The 19943-nt window shown below is 55.6% G+C and overlaps 8 protein-coding genes across 8 annotated transcripts; 3 read left to right on the plus strand and 5 right to left on the minus strand.

Moving 5' to 3' along the window:
- Window positions 1-1486: 1486 nt before the first annotated feature.
- LMH87_007018 (uncharacterized protein) lies at window positions 1487-2794 on the plus strand (the record flags this gene model as incomplete). Its single annotated transcript, XM_056192041.1, has 2 exons — window positions 1487-1577; window positions 1656-2794. 2 exons carry the CDS (start codon window positions 1487-1489, stop codon window positions 2792-2794), a joined length of 1230 nt encoding a protein of 409 aa, XP_056060299.1.
- A 266-nt stretch (window positions 2795-3060) lies between these two features.
- On the minus strand, window positions 3061-5837 carry LMH87_007019 (uncharacterized protein; the record flags this gene model as incomplete). The annotated part of the gene is made up of 3 exons (XM_056192042.1): window positions 3061-3094; window positions 3149-5696; window positions 5765-5837. The coding sequence occupies 3 exons, from the start codon at window positions 5835-5837 to the stop codon at window positions 3061-3063; spliced, it is 2655 nt and encodes an 884-aa protein (XP_056060300.1).
- A 433-nt stretch (window positions 5838-6270) lies between these two features.
- On the plus strand, window positions 6271-8223 carry LMH87_007020 (uncharacterized protein; the record flags this gene model as incomplete). The annotated part of the gene is made up of 2 exons (XM_056192043.1): window positions 6271-6487; window positions 6536-8223. The coding sequence occupies 2 exons, from the start codon at window positions 6271-6273 to the stop codon at window positions 8221-8223; spliced, it is 1905 nt and encodes a 634-aa protein (XP_056060301.1).
- Window positions 8224-8399: 176 nt separating this feature from the next.
- LMH87_007021 (uncharacterized protein) lies at window positions 8400-12227 on the minus strand (the record flags this gene model as incomplete). Its single annotated transcript, XM_056192045.1, has 3 exons — window positions 8400-9223; window positions 9285-9973; window positions 10024-12227. The coding sequence occupies 3 exons, from the start codon at window positions 12225-12227 to the stop codon at window positions 8400-8402; spliced, it is 3717 nt and encodes a 1238-aa protein (XP_056060302.1).
- A 669-nt stretch (window positions 12228-12896) lies between these two features.
- Window positions 12897-14072, minus strand: LMH87_007022 (uncharacterized protein; the record flags this gene model as incomplete). The annotated part of the gene is made up of 1 exon (XM_056192046.1): window positions 12897-14072. One exon carries the CDS (start codon window positions 14070-14072, stop codon window positions 12897-12899), a length of 1176 nt encoding a protein of 391 aa, XP_056060303.1.
- A 1106-nt stretch (window positions 14073-15178) lies between these two features.
- On the plus strand, window positions 15179-15812 carry LMH87_007023 (uncharacterized protein; the record flags this gene model as incomplete). Its single annotated transcript, XM_056192047.1, has 4 exons — window positions 15179-15278; window positions 15414-15462; window positions 15514-15679; window positions 15762-15812. The coding sequence occupies 4 exons, from the start codon at window positions 15179-15181 to the stop codon at window positions 15810-15812; spliced, it is 366 nt and encodes a 121-aa protein (XP_056060304.1).
- Window positions 15813-16602: 790 nt separating this feature from the next.
- Window positions 16603-17354, minus strand: LMH87_007024 (uncharacterized protein; the record flags this gene model as incomplete). Its single annotated transcript, XM_056192048.1, has 2 exons — window positions 16603-16859; window positions 16937-17354. The coding sequence occupies 2 exons, from the start codon at window positions 17352-17354 to the stop codon at window positions 16603-16605; spliced, it is 675 nt and encodes a 224-aa protein (XP_056060305.1).
- Window positions 17355-17864: 510 nt separating this feature from the next.
- LMH87_007025 (uncharacterized protein) lies at window positions 17865-19331 on the minus strand (the record flags this gene model as incomplete). The annotated part of the gene is made up of 2 exons (XM_056192049.1): window positions 17865-19121; window positions 19197-19331. The coding sequence occupies 2 exons, from the start codon at window positions 19329-19331 to the stop codon at window positions 17865-17867; spliced, it is 1392 nt and encodes a 463-aa protein (XP_056060306.1).
- Between the last annotated feature and the right edge of the window lie 612 nt (window positions 19332-19943).

The raw sequence follows: 19943 nt of genomic DNA on the forward strand, positions 1-19943 counted from the left end.
GATTGCGTCGCTGTCGTAGTTGTTCGCCGGGGTTGGTCAAATGGAATGGGAGGTCCAAGGGGGGCCCAGGGGGTAGGAGCAAGAGAGCAGTCTCGTAGGCCGGTACAACAGGACCAGAAGCGTCCGGGAGGTATCAATGCTGAATTGGCGAGGGAGCCCAAAGACGGAGTATAGGATTTCAGGCTCCAAGTGAGGCTAGAGGTCGGTGTTGAGAGAGCAATGGGGCGCTGTTTTAGAGCCAGCTCTTGGGGATGACGACAAGTCACCAGTTGCCAGTCAGCCAGCCAGCCTGAGCTGGAGCTGGAGCTGGAGCTGCGACATGACGACTCTCCGCTCCCCCGCAGGCTGTTCCAGGGGTTGGCTGGCGCCCAAGCAACCACTGTAAAAGCCGGTGCCTGGTTTTTTCTGGCAGCGGGTAAGCTCCCGGAAGCTGCCTAGAAGATTGGCGCTGTAGGCCGCCGAGATGGGGAATACAGGCCACCTTTTAGTGTGCCGTTGATCGCTGCATTTTGCCATGCTGCCGTCTAGCGAATACAACCAGGCAGCCATTTAAAAAGAAAAAAAAAAGTTCTTTTAAAATAATCCTAAATCGAAGCTGCTGCTTGAACCCTTTGTCTCTTCTAGACAAAGTTGGGTTGAGTAGCACAAGCTTCCATGATGGTGTCCAAATGGATGCAGTTGTCTCGGACCATGTGTTGCGAGCAACAAGGACATGTATAAACATCAGCAATGCATATTTGATCCCGGTTGCAAAATTGCCGCAATTTCTTTTACTTTTCTTTCCAGTAGTTTCGATTACTCGAAAGAGACTCATCATCATTCAACGGCAAGACTTGATCGATGCTTAGCCACCAATCAAGCACATCACGATGCCTACCCTGCATGATATCACCAATGACTTACCGTTATATACAGTGACATGCCTTCTATTCTTCCCATCCACCCGAGTCGTAGAGTCAGCTTCTTTATGCAAAGACTTTGCGCTATCAATCAAGGACGGATGGCGGCGGCCATAAGCCCAACGAGGTCGCTGCCTGACTTCTCAAGTGCGGTCCACAGAGCTGACTGAAGTGTGATGCGCCTGGGTAGCAACCCGCCCTCCCGAATATCGTTTACAAATGTGAAACCACGCCAGAATACAGTTTAATGCCAGTTTCGACGATGAGCAAAAGTGTAATTTTTTTTTTACAGCCTTGCAGCGTGACCAAGATCCATTTCGTAGCCCGCCTTACACCAACCCGGTGGGCGCCCTTGCGACGTTCTTTTTCTGGGCTCTATCTATCTTCACCGCCGCTCCCATGCGCTCGACTTTCACGCTTGCATTGCACTCTCGACGGAGCCCTATCTGAGACACCCGTCAATCTTGCATGCAGGGTGCCGTTGACACCTCGTCCGACTTGGCAGCGCCGTTGCATCGCCAGGGCTACACACCACACATATTAGAGTGTCACTGAAGCCGACACAACGCCCTGTCCAACGAGCCAACATGGCGCCTCACTCAGATGCCACCGACGGCGGTGACAACGACCCCAGAACGGCACCAATAGACTTTGTCACACTTGGCATGTTCATTATAGGTAAACTTCCACTGCTTTTACCAGGGGCAACCCCCCTGCAATTTTATCCCTCATCGCAAGTCTAACAATCTCTCACAGATGACATCGACTTCCTCCCACCAACGCCGTCCGTCACGGACATTCTCGGCGGCGCAGGCACGTACTCGGCGCTGGGCGCCCGCCTGCTGTCGCCGTCGTCGCTGTCCACCACCGTCGGCTGGGTCGTCGACAAGGGCTCCGACTTCCCGCCCGCGCTGGCCAAGCTCATCGACACGTGGGACACGCACGCCGTGTACCGGCACGACGCGGCGCGGCTGACGACGCGCGGCTGGAACGGCTACGAGGCCGGCGCCGACCAGAAGCGCGCCTTCAGGTACATGACGCCCAAGAAGCGCCTCACCGCCGCCGACCTGGACCCGGCGCTGCTGCAGGCCAAGTCGTTCCACCTCATCTGCTCGCCGCTGCGCTGCCAGGAGCTCGTCGGCGACATCACCGCGCGCCGCCGCGACGTCATGCCGCGCGAGGCCTACACCCGGCCCGTCTTCGTCTGGGAGCCCGTCCCGGACCTGTGCCACCCCAACGAGCTGCTCAACTGCACAAACTGCCTGCCGCTCGTCGACGTCTGCAGCCCCAACCACGCCGAGCTCGCCGCCTTTCTCGGCGGCGACGGCCTCGACCCGGACACGGGCGCCATCTCGGCCGACGCCGTCGAGCAGGCCTGCGAGCAGCTGCTGGCCAGCATGCCCCTGCAGTCGTACGCCTTTGTCGTCCGCGCCGGCGACAAGGGCTGCTACGTCGCCAAGAACGGCGGCCGCAAGCGCAAGAGGCCCGAGGGCGCAAAGACGGCGCGCCGCAAGGCCCTGATCCACGGCTCGCTGCAGCCCGACACCGACATGGAGTCGCTGCTGGCCGGCCTGCTGCAGGGCGATGACGGCATCGTTGACTCGGAAGAGATTGAAGTCGATCCTGGTGTTCAGAAATGGATCCCGGCGTACCATCAGGACGCTGCCAAGGTCGTGGATCCGACGGGTGGCGGCAACACCTTCCTCGGAGGCTTGTCTGTGGCCCTTGCCCGCGACGAGGACGTCGAGACGGCGGCCATCTGGGGCACTGTCGCCGCGAGCTTTGCCATTGAGCAGGTCGGCCCGCCGACTCTGGGCAAGGACGATAACGGCGAGGAGACTTGGAACGGTGTGAGCCCACTCTCGCGATTGCGTGAGTTTCAAGACCGCCTATAAAAGGCGCCATATAAAAGCAGCAAAATTTATGAGTTTCATGTCTTATTCCTAGTGTTGGAAACGTAGTCAGGGTCGGATAAAAAAGGACGGGTTATAAAAGTCATTTGATATATCATAGTCGGCATCCATTTGGAAAGCTTTAATTTTACATTATTTACCATCCATCCAAACATAAGTCCCATTCATGAAAACATTGCACTTAGATTAACACCCCTGACGCCAACATATTAACCTCGAAAAAGGCAACCAAGAACTTAACCGCTTCTTTAGATCTTATAGACCAGCTCGCCATCCGCAAACCTTTGCAGCCTGTTAGTAATAATTCATAGAAGAAAATGTATGGTGTAAACTCACATGATGTGATTGGCTTCCTCAAGCTTCTTGAGGGCTTTGACGGCTTCTTCACGGTCAAAGGCACCGCCGCTGCGGTTTCCAACCTTTTGGTTGACAGCTCCAATGACGGCATCCAGGCCAGCTGAATCGTCCTCGAACAGAGGAGTGTTGAGAAGCTGACCAAGAGCGGTTCTGAATGCAGCCAGACGAGGTGCCGCAATCGGCGCATCATCAATAGCAAGAGCGGCAGCACCGCTAGCCAGGTCCTGATCTTCCTGTGTTTGACTGGGCAGCTGCGAGGCAGGCAGTGAGGAGCCGAACGACGTCTGGGACTCAGACTCAGTGTTGTTCGAGCGAGCGGTCCTCCCGGAGCGTCGTGGCGTAGCCGACTCGGTGGCTTGTGTCTCCTCCTCCTCCTCCTCCTCTTCCTCTGCGTCGTGAACGCCGTTGGTGCCGTTTGCACCAGAGGGCGTACCACGGGAACGTGTTGTGCGCGATGTGCCCTGTGTCGATCTGGCGCCATGGAAGGCGCCGTCGTCGGCGTCCTCATCATCGTCATCTTCCCCCTCACTAGAAGAAGCAAAATCGACTGTAGCAGTCCTCCTGCGCTTCTTGCGGGACTCTTCAACGACCTCCTTGAAGAGAGCGAAACGCAAGATGGCCTCGGCAGCAGCAGCGTCACGCTCCTCCACACGGTTTGAGAGGCGTGATTTGGCGTGGGCAGTGGCAAGACGAATGAGAGTCTCAAGTGTTCGCACAGTCAAAGGCGAAGTACGGCGCTGGTTACCCTCCATCTCGTCATTTCGTAGGCCCACATAGATCTCGGCGATACGATCGGACGCTTCCTGCGTCAAGACGGGCTTGATTCGATTCTTGGCATATTGTATGTACTTCTTCATGAATGGAATACTGAGAATCTCAGGCTTCTTGTTGGAGCCTCGGCCGGAAGTGTGCGTCACACCAGCGTGTAGCATAGCATCGAACTTTTCAAAAACCTCGGTTGGGCGCTGAGTGCCCGCTTGCGTGTCGGCAGACACACCAAGGAATTGAGAAGCCTGTTCTCGAACGGGTGCTCCCTCTTCCGTTCCAGGCTGACGGTACCTGTGCATACGAAGAACATGTTCCGAAATCTGACGGTCGCGAGTGTCCTCAATGTCGTCAGTTACGACAAACAACAAGTCGAAACGCGAGAGTAGTGAGTCGGGCAGTGCAATGTTCTTATGAGGATCCTTGTGGGGATCATACTGGCCATAGATAGGGTTGGCAGCAGCAACGACAGAGCATCGAGCATTCAGAGAGGTGTGAATGCCGGCTTTCGCGATCGTGACAGTTTGCTGTTCCATAACTTCGTGAATAGCAACACGATCGTTGTCGGACATCTTGTCGAATTCATCGATACAGACGACGCCACGATCAGCCATGACCATTGCACCAGCTTCCAAACGACGCTCGCCAGTCTCCTTGTCCGATGTGACAGCAGCAGTCAAACCAACACCGGACGAACCACGACCAGTCGTCGCGATAGCAAGAGGGGCCGTATTCAGAACGAATCGGAGAAGTTGTGATTTGGCTGTAGACGGGTCGCCAACCATGAGAATATTGATATCACCTCTCAGATGAGTGCCATTTTCGAGATTCTTCTCCATACCGCCAAGAAGCATGAGGAGAATTGCTTTCTTGATGTGGTCATGGCCATAGATACTAGGAGCCAGCGATTGTGACAACAGCTCAAGAAGGTTCTTCTTCTTGGCGATTTTATTAATGTTTCGAATATCCGTATCGGTAATTGTGGCCTGCGCAACACCGCCGCCAGACTTGGAAGAGAGTAGCACAATGTTGTTGGCGAGAATGACAGCCTTGAACAAGGCGCTGTTGTGGTTGGTATTGCGGTTACCAAGTGTTCGGAAAATACCAACGAGCTGGACTCTGTCACCGGGCTTCACCTTGTCCACGAGGTCATCATCCAAAATGACGTCAACGCCACGAGGGAGCTGACCAGCTGGCGCACGCTCGGGCATTTCTTGGATAGAAATAGTCTGGTGATCGCGATATGTGCAGAAACCATATTCAGTGAGAAGAGGGTTGCCATCGTCATCTTCGCGAGGATAGACACTCGACGTTGTAACACCATTCGTCATGGTCTGGTCCTGATACTCGCGGAAGTGGAACTTCTGCTTCTTCTCGTTCCAGTGAACACTGCGGACAACTTTTGGGCGGATCAGGGAGCATCGTGTGACAATGCCCTCCAGCGACACCATGCAGTTGAGGTGGTGAGACGAGAGTGTGCGGGGATTGCAGGCGTTGAGGCCAAAGCTACCGGCCCATGCACAGTAGTAGACGGTGTCAGCAGCTTGCTGGTCAGGGCGAGCCTGTGATGGCTGCAGCGCAGCAATAATTTGCTTCAGGGCATGGTTGAAGGCCAAAGTGTAGTCGAAGGGTTGCTCGAGGATACCCTTGGCGAGAGTCTCATTATGGTCGCGAACGTGGTCGAGGTTTACCGTTAATCGTCGCTGATTCTTCTGCAGCATCAGGATAATATCTGATCTGTAGCTTCGGGCATGGGAATCACCTAAAATTGGCGTTTAGTATTGCTCGGGACCCATGTGCACCGTTGGGCACTGACGAGGGGTAGCTTACTGGGATCCAGGAACTCCTCCGCCTGGCGAATGCGATCAATAACGCCCTCATCTTGAAGCATAAACTGGTCCATGGTGGGAAAATATGCTATGAAGCCACGGCTTTGTTGATGGGAAAGTTGAATGACCAAGAGGGACAAGTGGGATGAGAGGTGAAGTGTGGCAGGGCTTGGTGGTTAGTGGACACGCGAAAACGCGTCTGGACGCGACATCTCGCGTAAAGTGGTTACAGCGCGGGCAGTTGCTCCCTGGAGCTAATCTTGGCAGGGAGACAAGGAGGTTACTAAGCAGAGGAGCAACGGCGCGAGTTGCCCGTGCTGGCCAGGAGCCAACGTGCCCCACCCGGAGTCGACAGCTTGACAGCCATCTTGTCTCATATTGACTGGCTACAATCAAGGCTCGGCATCGCATATTCGCTAGAGACGTGTCTTTGTCCCGATATCAACACGTACTGTTGATCGGCGATCCCTGCACCCCTAATTGCGAAGGGCCTTCGCAAACGGAAAGATGGCTGTCGGTTTGGCGTCAAACGTGTCGCACAACGCCCTGGACGAAGAGGCGCGGGCCGAAGTCGATGTCCTCAACTCGCGCCTGGACAAGACGACACAGCTCACCAAAAAAATCCAGGCATGCCTCGGTCGACTCGACGCTACGGGCCAGAGCGTGCGCGAGGTTGCCGGGCCATTGAATGGAGAGACTCGGCGATTGCAGGTTCTGGGAACAAGTGAGCTTACTCCACGACTGCCACCCAGATGGCGCTGACACAAAATAGATGTCGACTCTGTGATTGCCGCAATCGATCGCCTACGACAACCAGCAGATAGCAAAGACGATGAGGAGCAAATTATCCGGGCTGGTCCCGAGAAGGCAGGCCTGTCTGCCTACCTCGGATCGATGAAGCGTATAAACAGGTCGCATGCCGACATGCAGGCATCCAATTTGCGAGCCAATCAAAATACTATGGCGGATCTGACGCGTCTAATCAAGACCGGGAATACGCAACTCGAAGCGTTCTTCGAGAAGCTGCTTCGTACCGAAACACCGCGGGCCCTCGAGCCGCTGCATTACATCACCAAGGACAAGGAGTTCCCGGTCTTGCCTCAGGAGACCATCACACGGCTTGGCCTGATATATTCACATCTTGGGAGCAACACTAAGGGAGCGGGATATGACTCTCCAATTGCAAAAATATATGGCGAGATCCGTGGACCATACTTATCAGCGTCTCTGGTCAACCTGGCTGCCGCAAGCGTAAATACCGCCAAGAAGAAGAACCCCGGAGCCATCTACAGATCCGGAACCAATGGAATGGGAACATATGCACAGGCGATGGAGGGAATCTTCGTGGCAGAGTATGAGAACGTCTGCAGCATATTTGGCCGCGAGGATTGGGGCCCTGTGTTCCAGGCTGCGTGCCAAGCGCCTCTCGCCGAGCTTGCAAGAACCCTGCGCGAACTTAACGCCCATATCAAGCAACACCTCACAACTGATTGCTACCTCGCATACGAAGTTACAGAAATTCTTTCCACGCTGTCCGGAAACCTGGAGACCAGAACAGGTGAACTAAAGCCACAGCTGGCAGCCGCTCTCAAGCCCGTGAGAGAAACGGCCAAATCGTCACTAGCAGAACTTCTCGAAGATACAAAACGCAAGGTCGGCGGTGTTCAAGCATTACCCAATGATGGCGCCCCCCTCCCAATCGTTTCAGAGTCGATGCAGCGTCTTCAAGCTATGATGGAGTTCCTGCGTCCTATAGCTAGTATAATGATTTCACTCGGAGACGGCGGCTGGAAGAACGGTGCTTCTGCTCGTGGCGCGGATGCGATCCCCAGCCTTGCATCATTCGATGTCACCGCCGACGGGCAACAGATCTTTACACACTACTGCTTCGACACGATAGAGGCGCTCCTCACGGCGCTCGACTCCAAAATGCGTCTCCTGATCCGCAGCAAGTCCACGCAGGGCGTCTTCCTCGCCAACAGCGTCGTCATCATCGAGCGCTCCATTGTCACGTCGGAGCTCGCGCCGCTCCTCCAGCCGCGCCTCGACGTGCTCGACCCGTGGCGCAAAAAGGCGACGCTCGCCTACACGGACGTCTGCAAGGACCTGTCCGTCCACCTCTTCGACACGATCCATACCTCGCAGCGCGCGCGCCCGCAGTCCGGCGGCCCCATTGACTCGGCCACGGTCGTCAAGGCCCTCAGCAGCAAGGACAAGGACAAGATTAAAGAAAAGTTCTCGCAGTTCAACAGCACATTTGACGACATGGTGACCAAGCACAAGGCCTACAGTATGGAGCGCGAGGTGCGCGCCATGTTTGGCCAGGACATCCGCCAGAAGCTGCAGCCGCTGTACGACCGCTTCTGGGACCGCTACCACGAGATTGACAAGGGCAAGGGCAAGTACGTCAAGTACGACAAGAGCTCCATCGCTGCCGTGTTTGTCAGCCTCGGCGCATAACTTGTCCCTTTACTAGATGTCAAGATGTGCTGTACGATATAGTTGGATAGATGGACTTCTTTGCTATTGCGTGGGTGAGCGAAAAGAGAACTTTAATGACGATGATGAACAATACCTAGCAATGTTTAACTTTTTTATCTTTCCTTTTACTATTTCTTTTATCTTGATACAAATTTCTATGCTATGCTCCCCTGGCTTGAACTCAGCGTGCTGTCTGCCGGCACCACGCCACTGCCAAAGACGCGATCGATGCGCGTCTTGCGCTCCCAGACGACGCGGCCATCGCTGCGCCGCTTAAAGTAGAGGATGCGATGCTGCGGGATGAACTCCTCGTCCGTCTGCTCCGACTTCCACAGCGCGAGCGCCTTTTCCTGCGCGCCCGCGAAGCGGTCCTCGAAGCCGACGATGAAGTCGGCGGCGTCGAGGGCGCGGTCCCAGCGCAGACGGCTGAGGACGTCGGCCGCCGGGCGGAACTTGCCCATGCCTTCGGGCTTGGAGGACGTGGGCACGTTGAGCTTGGCAGGGCGGGTGGTGGCGCGGCGCGATTTGGCGGCTGCGCGCGACGAACCGGGCTCCTCGTCGTTGCTGTCGGGGTTGAAGTCGTCATCGTCTGCCTCCTCTTCGTCCTCGTCGTCGCTGTCGTCCTCGTCGTCAAAATCATCGAATGCTGCGTCGATGCCGTCGAGATAGCCTGGGTCGAGAACCGCCGAGGCAACGTCGCTGGCGTTGACAACGCTCGCGGCCATCCAGCACGAAGCGGCGTCGTAGAATCTGGCATCGCTGCGCATTCGGGTTTCAAAGTCACGTAAAAGACCTTCGAGGGCCGTCTTTGTCGCCTTGGTATCGTCCTTGCCCCCGCCATTGTCATTGTTGTTCCATGATAGACCGATGAGGTTGAATCCCTGGTACTCTGCATCCGCTGCCGTATCGGTGATAGGAGCATCAATGAATCGCCCAGGCCATAGCCGTGGCAGAAGGGCCGGCGCTTTCCTGTTCATATCTGTTGCATGAAATGAGTCAATGGAATCACCGCTGGGTCGCGGGAAACAAGTGGTTCTTACCAACTAGAACTGCGACGCATCGCGACTCGAGCCAGCCCAGAAATTTGCGACCGCTCGAGGGTGATGAGCCCCAAAACCGTGCATCAATCTTCACATAGCTCTTGAAGCTCTGTAAAAAGTCCTGCACTCCAGAGGCTGCGGCGCCGACAGGGCCAAGAACAGTATCCCAAGTCGCTCCTGGGTGTGAAAAAAGGGAGTTTGTCTTGGAAATCTCGGCGGCGATTGACTTGACAGTAGGTGTCGAAGCTGTCATGGCTGTATTGAGAGCCGGCGCATGCCAACCTAAGAGGCAGAAAGGCTCTCGTGATGTCCGGTGATATCTTAACTCTTTGTGAAAGAACGGATCCAATACGACTTGCGAGTCCCAATCGAAATTGGCATAATGGCTAAAGAATGTGGTGAGAATATCGGTGGTGGACACATTCCTCGAGAGCGTGGCGAGTTGCTTGCAGATCGGTACGAGAAGAACGGTAATGTGAATACCGCCCAATAGACCGAATCGGGCGCCGTAGATGCCTCGTGAGTTGGCCCAGGCCTTGATGAGCAAGAAAGCGACTCTAAACTTGGCAAGATCAGGGATGGAACGCAAGAGATAGTACATGTCTCTGGCAGGCTTCAGCTTGGCCAAGGTTTGCACAGGAAGAGCAAACTCCGAGTGACCAGAGGGTAGATTCATGACACCAGGGAACCTAGCAAGAGTTAGCTTGAGGTAAACTTCCGTATGCACAAATCAACTTACTTTTCGAAGATGGAGGTGGCAGCACAGTACTGGAGATCAAACTTGATGCCAAGAATTTGAAGCTCCAGCATTGTACCAGTGTTTGCCAAGACCTTTCTCAACACGCGGATCCCTCGATCAGAGGCTTTCCTCAGGCGCTGAAGGGCCATGCGGAAAAATGTCTTGGAGCTGATGGTTCCAATGCAGAGGCAGTCTACATCTGAGGAGCTCATCCACACGCCAAGACCAAATGAACCGACAGGGACAAGGACGAGGCCAACAGACGTGCGACCTTCTGGGTCGGGCCTTGTCTGATCGCTTCCTAGGAGCACACTCTCCAACAGCGAAATAGCTTGCTTCCTCACTGCTTCCTCACTTTCGGTAGGCAGGTAGCCATGTGACAGCAGTGTCTGCTTGAGATCTTCGAACCCGCCCAAGGAAGGCGCTGCCTCAGTCAGCTCGATAGGTTTTACACGATCCAAGATGCCCTTGGCCACACCCGTCTGGGCATTCTCGGTGAAGAGACAACGAATGCCCCAATGATCGCTGGCGTGAACCTGGCTTCCATCGGCAATCTGCGTCATGAGATCTTTGCCAAACATGTTGAAAGCGATAGGTCGCAGAGGAAGCTGCGCGCTACACAGAATGCGATCGTAACGTTGTGGTCGCTTGTCGGCACCTCCACCGACGAGCTTCTCGGCCAGCTTGTTCTCGAGCGGGTTGAACGTAGCGCCCTGCTCTCCCTCGTACAAATTCATGACAGCCTCGTTGGTCAGTGAAACCTCGGACGATTCACCAGCTGCAATTTTGGTCGCCAACCACACGTCGTGGAACTCGGTGTTGGACAGCATATCGTGAATATCGTTCAGACATTGTCTACCATTCGTGGACAGAGCGCCGCTTCTTTGTGACATGTCAATGGCGTAGGATGAAGTTGTCACGTTGAAGTCGCCGGCAATAATACATGGGTGCTTGCCGTACTTTTCGGCAAGATGTCGTTGCAAACGCAAGACTTCGACTTTTTTCGAAGAGAGAGCACCGTCCGTCAGGCCCTGGCTGAAATGACAACCTGCGACGACGAGAGGCTTCGTGTTGGAGTCAGACAGGGAATCGTGAAAGGAGACTGTAGGAAATGTCGCGACTGCGGAGCCTTTGTGTCGGCGCTGGAGCGGGAGATATTCCCATGAGAGCGGAAATTTGCTCAGAATCACAATGTTGAGCAGGCTAGGAAGAGGACCGATTTCAGGCCGGTCAGGCGGGCCATGGGTGCTGTAAGAGTACTTGGCGCAAAAGTCGTCGTTTCTGAGAAGATCCGGGAGGAAGTGATCCGACACTTCTTCCAGGACGAGAATGTCGGCCTCCGCCCGTCTGGACAAGAGGTTGGAAATGAGAGTCGAGTTTCTCGAGGTATCTGGCGGCCACTGAAATTCGGAAAGAACATTATAAGAAGCAACAATTAGATTTGAGAAAGGATCTGAGCTCGGCTCAAGCGAAGAGCAGTCAAGAGCTTTCCAGCTTTTTGTGCTTTTGTCAAAGTGATAGGCAGGTTGCGTGTATGCCTTGGAAGTTTGAGAGTGTTCATTCTTGTCGGCGGACAGAAACTCGTCCTGAGGGAGTGTCATGCTGACCAGACTTTTCGATTCAATATCAATGGATTCCAATAGCTTCATTCGGCGCAGCCCGTCGGCGGCATCGGGGGTAGTATCGCGCACCATGATGGCGAGGTGCGCGACATCCCAGGACATGGGCGTCAGCAAGCGGGCCTTGCGAAGCAGGAACTTGTGTGTGTCTGAGTCTGCATCCTCGCTTTGACCAACAGTCAGGTGAGGATTATAGATACTCTGTGTTTGCCAACCCAGTCCAGCGCGCACCTTATTCACCAGCTCGTGTAAGTCGGTTGCTGTTGCGGCGTCTGGCTTTAGGTACAGAGTGTTGTGCTTGTCGTGTACAAAAGCATCAGCATCTGTGATGGATGCACGAAGTGGTAAAACATCGGACAGATCAAGCTGAAGGAGAATATCGGCAGCGTCTGCGACAAGATCGGGGTGCACAAAAGGATAGGCTAGGTTGATATGTGGTGGCCACTTGGCGTAGGCCTTGTCGTTGAGACTGCGCAGCCGATTGATGGCTGGCCAAAGGCTTTGAGGAGGGATGATGCATAGAGCCGTGTCATGCGACGGCGCGCCGAATTTTGATGGCGAAGTCGAGTCAATTTTTGCCTCCATGATAAAATAGCAAATGTCAAGGTGATGCAAAAGTAGGTGCAAGAGATAAAGTCGGCGGGAGTGGGGGAAATGCAGCAAGGCTCGCTAACAAAGAAGGAAATAAAGCTCGCTAGAAGTGCAAACGAATAATGACACGGTACTTGTTTGCGATGATGTCTTGAAGTTAGAAGACACGGCACGCGGCGTATTTATTATTTACTCAAATGCAGATACACGAGGCAGTCTGCCTAGCAAATCAGCACAAGGTGCGGCTAGATCTGAGGCGGTGCTAGAGCGAAATGGGCACACTCAGACGCCCACCAGTGAGTCACGCCTTGGAGCGCTAGCAGCACAACCACAGTCTAACCGTCAAGGATGTTGGTTCTGTAAAAGGCTGGATGTGTATAACGAGGGCTACAGTTGACTCATAGAATGCTGAACGAGTCAATTGGCCGGAGCTAAAGGCTACACAAGTCAGCCTTGGTGCAGCACATGGATTGCTGTCACTGGGCACGTGAACAGTGCGTTTTGGTAGTCTTGAAGTATTTGGTATTTGGCGTTTTTATTTCATTGATACATCTATACATTCATGCCCTCAGATTATAAGCAAGACAAACGAAAGGAAAAAAAAAATCCAAAGAGGGAAAAAGCCCATAACACCAGTGCCATGCTAGTCACAAACCATCACCTCTAAGCGTTAAACTCGGGACCCCAGTCGACGGGGGCCATGTTGCTGCCCTTGCCCTCCATGACGGCCTCGAGCTTGTCCTCGACCGTGACCCAGCCCTGGCGCTTCTGGGCAATGGCATGGCCGATGGGCCCGCGCCACTCGCGCCACCACGTCTCCTCGGTCTGGACGGCGCAGACGCGGCCGGGCTCGCCGGTGCGCGACGAGGCAAAGGGCCAGACGGACTTGACGACCTCGTACTTGTTCTTGCCGGCAAAGAGCGAGGTGACGGACGTGAAGAACTGGTTGACCTTGTCAGGGTTCTGGACGACAATCTTGCTGTGGGTGACGACAAAGGTGACGTCGACGTTGCCCTTGTACTTGAGGCTGGCGAGCAGGCTGCGCAGCTGGCCGTCGATCCAGCCGACGTCGAGGTTGGCGACGACGCGCTCGAGCGTGAAGCTCTTGATGCCGGCCGGGTCCTCGACGAAGCGGCGGCACCACTCGTCGAGGCCGCCCTCGCCGACCTCGGGCAGGACGTCGGGCCGGGCGCCGCCGCGGTAGGCGACCTCGTCGTGGCCGACGCAGCGGATGTAGTCCATGCGCGCGCGGCCGTCCTCGGGGATCAGCAGCGCCATGAGGTTGAGCTTGACCTCGAAGTCGACCTTGCGGCCGCGCGCGCCCTTGACGACAATGTACGGCTTGGGCGGCACCGAGGCCTGCGTGCGGACGAGGGTGACGAGCGCGGCCGCGTTGCTCGACAGGTACTCGGCCTTGGACGTCAGCGTCGTCATGTCCGACGACAGCTTGAAGAGCGGCGGCGAGTAGACGCGGTAGTCAATCTTGGGCAGCCCCGGGTAGCGCGGGAAGCCCTTGGCCGCCGTCGCGCCGTTGTGCGGGTAGCTGTCGTCGGCGCTGGGCTGGCCGGGCGCCGACGGCGACAACGGATCGGACGGGCCCGAGTAGGGCGGAGGCGTGCCGCCGCGCGACGGAGGCTGGTGGCGGAGGTCGATGTGACTGCGCTGCACGCGCGGCGCCTGCGCGAGCGTCGGCGGCGAGGGCGACTGTGATGTTGACTGCGATCGTTGGCGTGGCTGCTGGTCCTGCTGCTGCTGCTGCGTTTGCTGAAGCTGTAGTCGTGCGGCGCCCTCGGCTTCGGCGCGGGCAGCGTGGGCGCGGGCCAGCTGCACCTTTTCCATGCTGTCTGCTGCTGTGCTGTGCTGTGTAGAAGGAGCGCCGACGGTACACGGAGCGAGTGGCTTCTATCGTCAGGGGGGTCGTGATATCGTCGACAATTGTAGGAGAGAAGGAATAGAAAAAAGCAGAAAAGTCGATAACCGTCGGGACAGCGTTTGATCGTCTGAGAGCCCGGCAGTGCCTCTTTTTTGGCCCGCTGCCTGTTTGTTGCCTGCTTACAGTGGCTCCAGGCACCCTTGCAGCGCATGAATACCCTGTAAGTTCGCTATAATAGTGGCGCAGACCGACCCGCCCTGCCAACTATTTTTTTATTGTCTTTCCTCTCTCTCTTTGCGTCAGCGCCCGCAAATCTACGACGTATCGTATTCAGCCTCTGACACAAGCTTTTCCCTTAGTCCAGGGCTGGCTCAAGCTACTCGCGACATAAAGACTAATCGGGGCTAGCTGGCCGCCCACGCCCACGCAGCGTGGAGCTCTCCTTGTTCTTCACATGGTTCCCTGTCGCCGGCCGGCCTTGTAGGGCGGCCAAGCGAAGCCGTTTTGCGGCCCCTGTTCAGACCGGCCACTCCGGACGCGCAAGCATGATTCGGAGAGCGCAACAAGAAACAGGGGAGAAGGATGAGAGAAAATTAGCTTTTATTGCAGTGCCCATCTTTTACACATTCCAATCGACTTTATCCCATTCTTCACGGCCCGGCTTCCTTGGCCGCGTCACCATCGACGCCATGGCTGGGACCCTTGTCCGCTCGTGTGGGCGGAGGCCACTTCGCCCTGCAGTTACATGCAATATTCATGACTGCGGGTTACACAAGCCGGTAGCCTTATGAGAGGAAATTGACAGGACATAAGTAAATCTTATTGCCGACTGAATCTATTCGCCTTTATTGGCCCAAGCCTGTCTACGTCATCTAAGTTGCCCGATGACCAGCCCTGTGTGGCTGACGGAGCGCTCCATAGCTTCCCCCAGTACCACTGCGACACGTCCGTCTTATGCCTGCTAACAGAACTGGAAAATGTCATTGTTTCCCTTCCAGATACAAAATTCAGTGGCATTCAGCCGCCTTTCTGTTCTGTCAACTGCCTGTAGAAACCGTTAGGAAACATAGCTATGGCAACCATCATCCAGCCTCCGTCCACGAGTCCCCGGCCGCAGGTCTTGGCAGCTTTGGCGATCCCATCAGTTGATCATTTCATTATAACATCTGTTTGTACGAATGGAAATTTCACTCTCATTGCGACTGATTTTGGAGCTGTTTACAAGGCCGATTTAGAAGCTGGATTGGTCCACAAGATAGCGCAAGTGGGAAGTGGCTGGAAAATCATTTGTCGGGGTAGGCTTGCAGTCTCGAGCAGCTTGAATGGCGAAATTCACTTGCTCAATTCTCATTCTGGGTATGTCACCCGACTGCCGCTGGAACTGTCTGTGCCAACACAATTGCTTAGAGCTGTAGTGCAAACGATCAAAGCCCACAACGCTGGTGTACGGTGTCCAGAGTTTCTAGATGATCGGACCGTCATATCCGGGTCCAAAGACGGCTCTCTTCGAGTATGTGAATTATCGAACGATTCCCTCGAGCGACAAAAGATTCTTACTGGCCATACTGCGGAGGTTCGTTGCCTCATCGCTGGTGACAACCTCATCATATCTGGCAGCCTCGCTAACGACGCTCCCGTATGGAATGCCGAGACAGGAGAATGCATACATGTTCTGCAGGGTCACACATCTGGTAGTCATTTTGTAAAAAAAAGATGGGGATCGAGCTGTCACCAAGTGCTGAGGATGGCTAAATACGAGTTTGGAATTTGACTACCGGGTTTGGATTGAGCCTGGACGCTTATCTTTGCAAATCCACATCATTAGCCTCTGTGAAGCTATTTTGGACGGATATGGACCCAAAGGGTTCGGGTAGCGCCCGTCTATTTGATCCGAGATACCCTCTTCGCAGGGACACAGAATGGATCCATTCAATCATGGAGTCTCGATATACTGCCGCCTCTTGGCAGTGTGCTCTCCGCAGCCCTTGGGAGCCCCCCGATGGACTTGACAGTCTGCAGCTCTTTGTTGGTCTACGGCACTATTGCTGGGGCAGTTCATTCTGTGAATATCACATCTGGAGAGTTTGTCAGGTATTGGGAAGGAGAGATTTGGGTGAGGAACATTTTTGGAGTAGGTTTCTCTGGAGAAAAGAGGCCGGTAGCAGTATACCTACGAGGTGGAACTACCCACGTAGCTATTTTCTAGACCTTTTACTTTGCAACTTACCAAGAGCCACACATCCCTTGTGATAAAACTTAACATATATGGAATACTTTCTCCTTAAAAAGCCTTTAACTACTTTCTCCTTTAGCCTGTAGGACTGCGCCAACCGCTTAGTGAAGAAGCTGTGATATTCGCGACCCCGGGCCCTGAGGCCTTGTGAGACAAGATTGACACAGTATATAACTTTTATTGGTGACTGAATCTATCCACTTTTAAACCAAGCCCGTCTACACCATCTATCTACTAAATGAACAGCCTGCAGGCGCACCTTATTACTTGATACCCGTCTTCGGCTTTCGCAGCATCAGGCAGTTTTCAAACTTGTCCGGACCACCCCATTTGCTAAAGTCAGTCACCATGACTTCGACCGTCTCGTAGCCAAACTTTTCGTACAGCGGGCGACCCTCGTCTGTGGACTCCAAATACGACTCCAGCCCGTGGCTATCAGCCACGTCTGCAAAGTGCTGCAGCAGCATGGACGCGGCGCCTCGTCTTTGATGCGCTGGGTCCGTATGAAGAAGCTTCAAATCTGAACAAATGGGCCGAAATCGTTAGCTAATCGCAGCCCCTTCAACCTGGAGCCTGAAACTGGCCCATCAGACTTACAGAAATGCGGCCTGTTGCCCATGCGCTCAAACCACTTCCTCGTCATCTCGCCAAAGAAGAGCTCGCAGGCCTCGGGGTTGGACCCGGGACCCCAGACTCTCTTGGGCGGCGGCTGCGGCGCCGACAGCCAGAGATAGCCCATGGAGAAGCAGACCATGCCGTGCTGGCCCTGCGCGATCCGGTCCTCGTCCACGGCCTGGATCCACAGACAAGACTCTGGATCTGCGCGGAGATTCTTCAGCAGCGCCTCCTCGCGGGCCGCATCCGCATCCGCATCCGCATCCGCAGCATCGCTCGCAGCAGCAGCAGGGCCGGGATGGATAATGTGACTGATGGGGTTGCGGCCGTACGCCACCTTTTCAATGGCCACGGACCGGGCGGCGTCTTGCTCGCCCGCAGGCATCACCTTGAGGCCCATGGCTGCGGTTTCAACTTGAAGCGGCAAAGCCGAGCGTAAGACGAAGTAGTAAATGCGAGGGAAAAAGAGGAGCTTTGGAAGAAATTACTAGGAAGAAACCAAATCACAAGAGGATGTCAACTTATATAGCGCCCGTCCGTGAACTTGCCAAGCTTCTCCAGGTTTCCATTTGTCGGCGTGCTTGATACGGCTAGCCGTTGGCGCCGCTATTATTGGGCCAGTCGCACGAACTGTCTTTTTACGACCAACTGCGCCCGCTTGAACTACCAAGTAAATTTGATGATAGTGCAAGACTAATTTAATGCCCGTTTGACAGCCTATTTGAGGGTATGCTGGTGAGGTAAAAAAAATAAATTTTTTTTGAAAAGGACGTCCAAGTGGGAATCTCATGGTCCGTGGCTGCAAGCCATGATTTTCGGATTTGCAGTCTACCTTTTCCTTAGGCAGTTCATATTTACAGCCCAAATCTAGGTATATATTCAAGGTCGTAATCTACTATATCTAGTCGAGTCACCCAAAGTGGTCGCCGTCAGGCATCTCATCCCGCGTCGTGTTGGACCAGATGCTCATCACCGGCCTGCCCTCGTCATCGATCCACGCGCGGTACATGCCGCCGCAGTTGTAGCTCATCAGGATCTCGCCGCGGGCGGCGACCACGCGGCCGTCTGCATCGCGCGTCACCACGCCCTCGATGCCAATCATGCCGCCCTCGCCCTCGCCCGTGACGCCCCAGCGGTCGCCCGCGCTGCGCTGCAGCTCGCCGCCCGGCCCGGCGACGCCGCGCAGGGCCGCCGCGCCGGGCTCGGGCTTCCAGCGGGCCATGGCCGCGACGGTGCGCACCGCGTTCACGCGCAGGAAGGAGTCGCCGTTGCCGGTGCCCGAGGCGCCCAGGGACCGCGTCGTCGTGGCTCGCGCGCTGGACGGAGCGACGGGCCTGTACGTAAAGGGCGTGGGCAGGCATTCGGCGAGGAATCCCCGCAGGGGGCCGGCAAATTCAATGGGCGAGCTGGCCGTTGTGACGGAGCGTAGAAGTTTGTCCCACGACGAGGTTTGGCCCGTCGGATCGCCCTCTTCCGTCCACTCCTCGGCCCAGAAACCCGCGCCGGGGACGGGCGTGTCGCCGACGCGGCCCGTCAGCTTGTTGGTCATGCCGCCGGTGCTGGTCGCCGCGCAGACGACGCCGTGCTCGTCCATGGCGACGGCGCCGCACGTGCCCTGCGGGAGGTACTCGTCGGCCGCCCACGTGCCAAAGGACTTTCCCTGCCTCTCCTTGTCCAGCGCCCGGACGTGCTCGTCCCAGCGCTGCTGCGTGAAGAAGTAGCTCGGCTCGATCATGGCGCAGCCGTACTGGCGCGCGAGCTGCTCGGCCGCCTCGCCGTAGAGCTGCGTGTGGCCCTGGGCCGAGGGGGCGTCCAGGCCGCGGGGCTCGAGCTCATCCTGGCCGCCGGCGAGGTCCTGCTCGCCGTGCTCGAGCATGCGCCGCGCGAGGAGGATGGGGTTGCGCACGCGCCGAAGGCCCATGACGCCGACGCCGCGCTTCTTGAAGCCCCGCGAGACCATGACCGAGGCCTCGAGCTGGTTGATGCCGTCGCGCGTAAAGACGGCGCCGTGGCCGCTGTTGAAGAGCGCGTCGTTTTCGAGCTGCACCACGGCATGTGTAGCTACCTCCAGCGCCGAGGGACGGCGCGGGCCAGACATGGCCGTGCAGCCGTTGCTGTCTTTGCCGTTGCTGATAGTGGTGGTCATGTACGCATGAGTGTTTGTGACCTGCACCGGCACCGCGGTTAGTCTCTCTATGGCACTGAGATCATCTCAGCGCAGGACCATGGAGCAGCAACGCACAATTCTGAGAAGAGCCTTTCTATATTGGTCATACTTTTCCACCGGGAAGCCATGCCGGACAATGTTGCCTGCACCGCCGTGGATGACCAGTCGCGGCGTGACGGTGGCGCCTGAGCTCTGCTTTTCGGAATACATGTCGAACACCGATTATCAGTATTTCCTACCACAGACCAAGGATTGAATGATGAGCCGTTATGCCCTGGCCGCAGTCGGGGACGGCAATGTAGAAGTGATCAAGTTGGGGATGCTCCGGCTCCGGTACCCTCAAGTTATTATGTAAAGCGGCAATCCAAGGCCGTTGAGTGACACTAGGACGCCGGGCGCGGGCCCACCAAAATGCTGGGGTTTACGGAGGGCGCATCCACCTTTGATGATGGCGATGTGCTCACAAAATAGGCAGAATGAGGTTTTGGTGCTGATCATTTATTGTGCAAATTTGCGTCATTCATGTACTTTGGATACAGGGAGAAAGCGAGCCATCGCCAAGTGATGGACACCGCTAGCTGTAGTCAATCGCCTGCGTCTAGAAATGCCCTTAATCCGCCCATGAATTACCGGCCGCTCCCAAACAGGCTGAGCATGGCGCTGTATAATTAATCGAGAACTTTCGAAAGTGACCTTTCAGTTTCTGAATCGACGATTGGTTTCAAATAATAACAAAAATCTCTCAAAACGCCCCTTTCTTGGCCGTGATAGGCCGGATATCAATGTGTTCAAACCGTCGTGATAGTGTAACCAAAATGTCCG

Source organism: Akanthomyces muscarius, chromosome 1 (genome assembly GCF_028009165.1).
Source record: "Akanthomyces muscarius strain Ve6 chromosome 1, whole genome shotgun sequence".
Classification (NCBI taxonomy): domain Eukaryota; kingdom Fungi; phylum Ascomycota; class Sordariomycetes; order Hypocreales; family Cordycipitaceae; genus Akanthomyces; species Akanthomyces muscarius.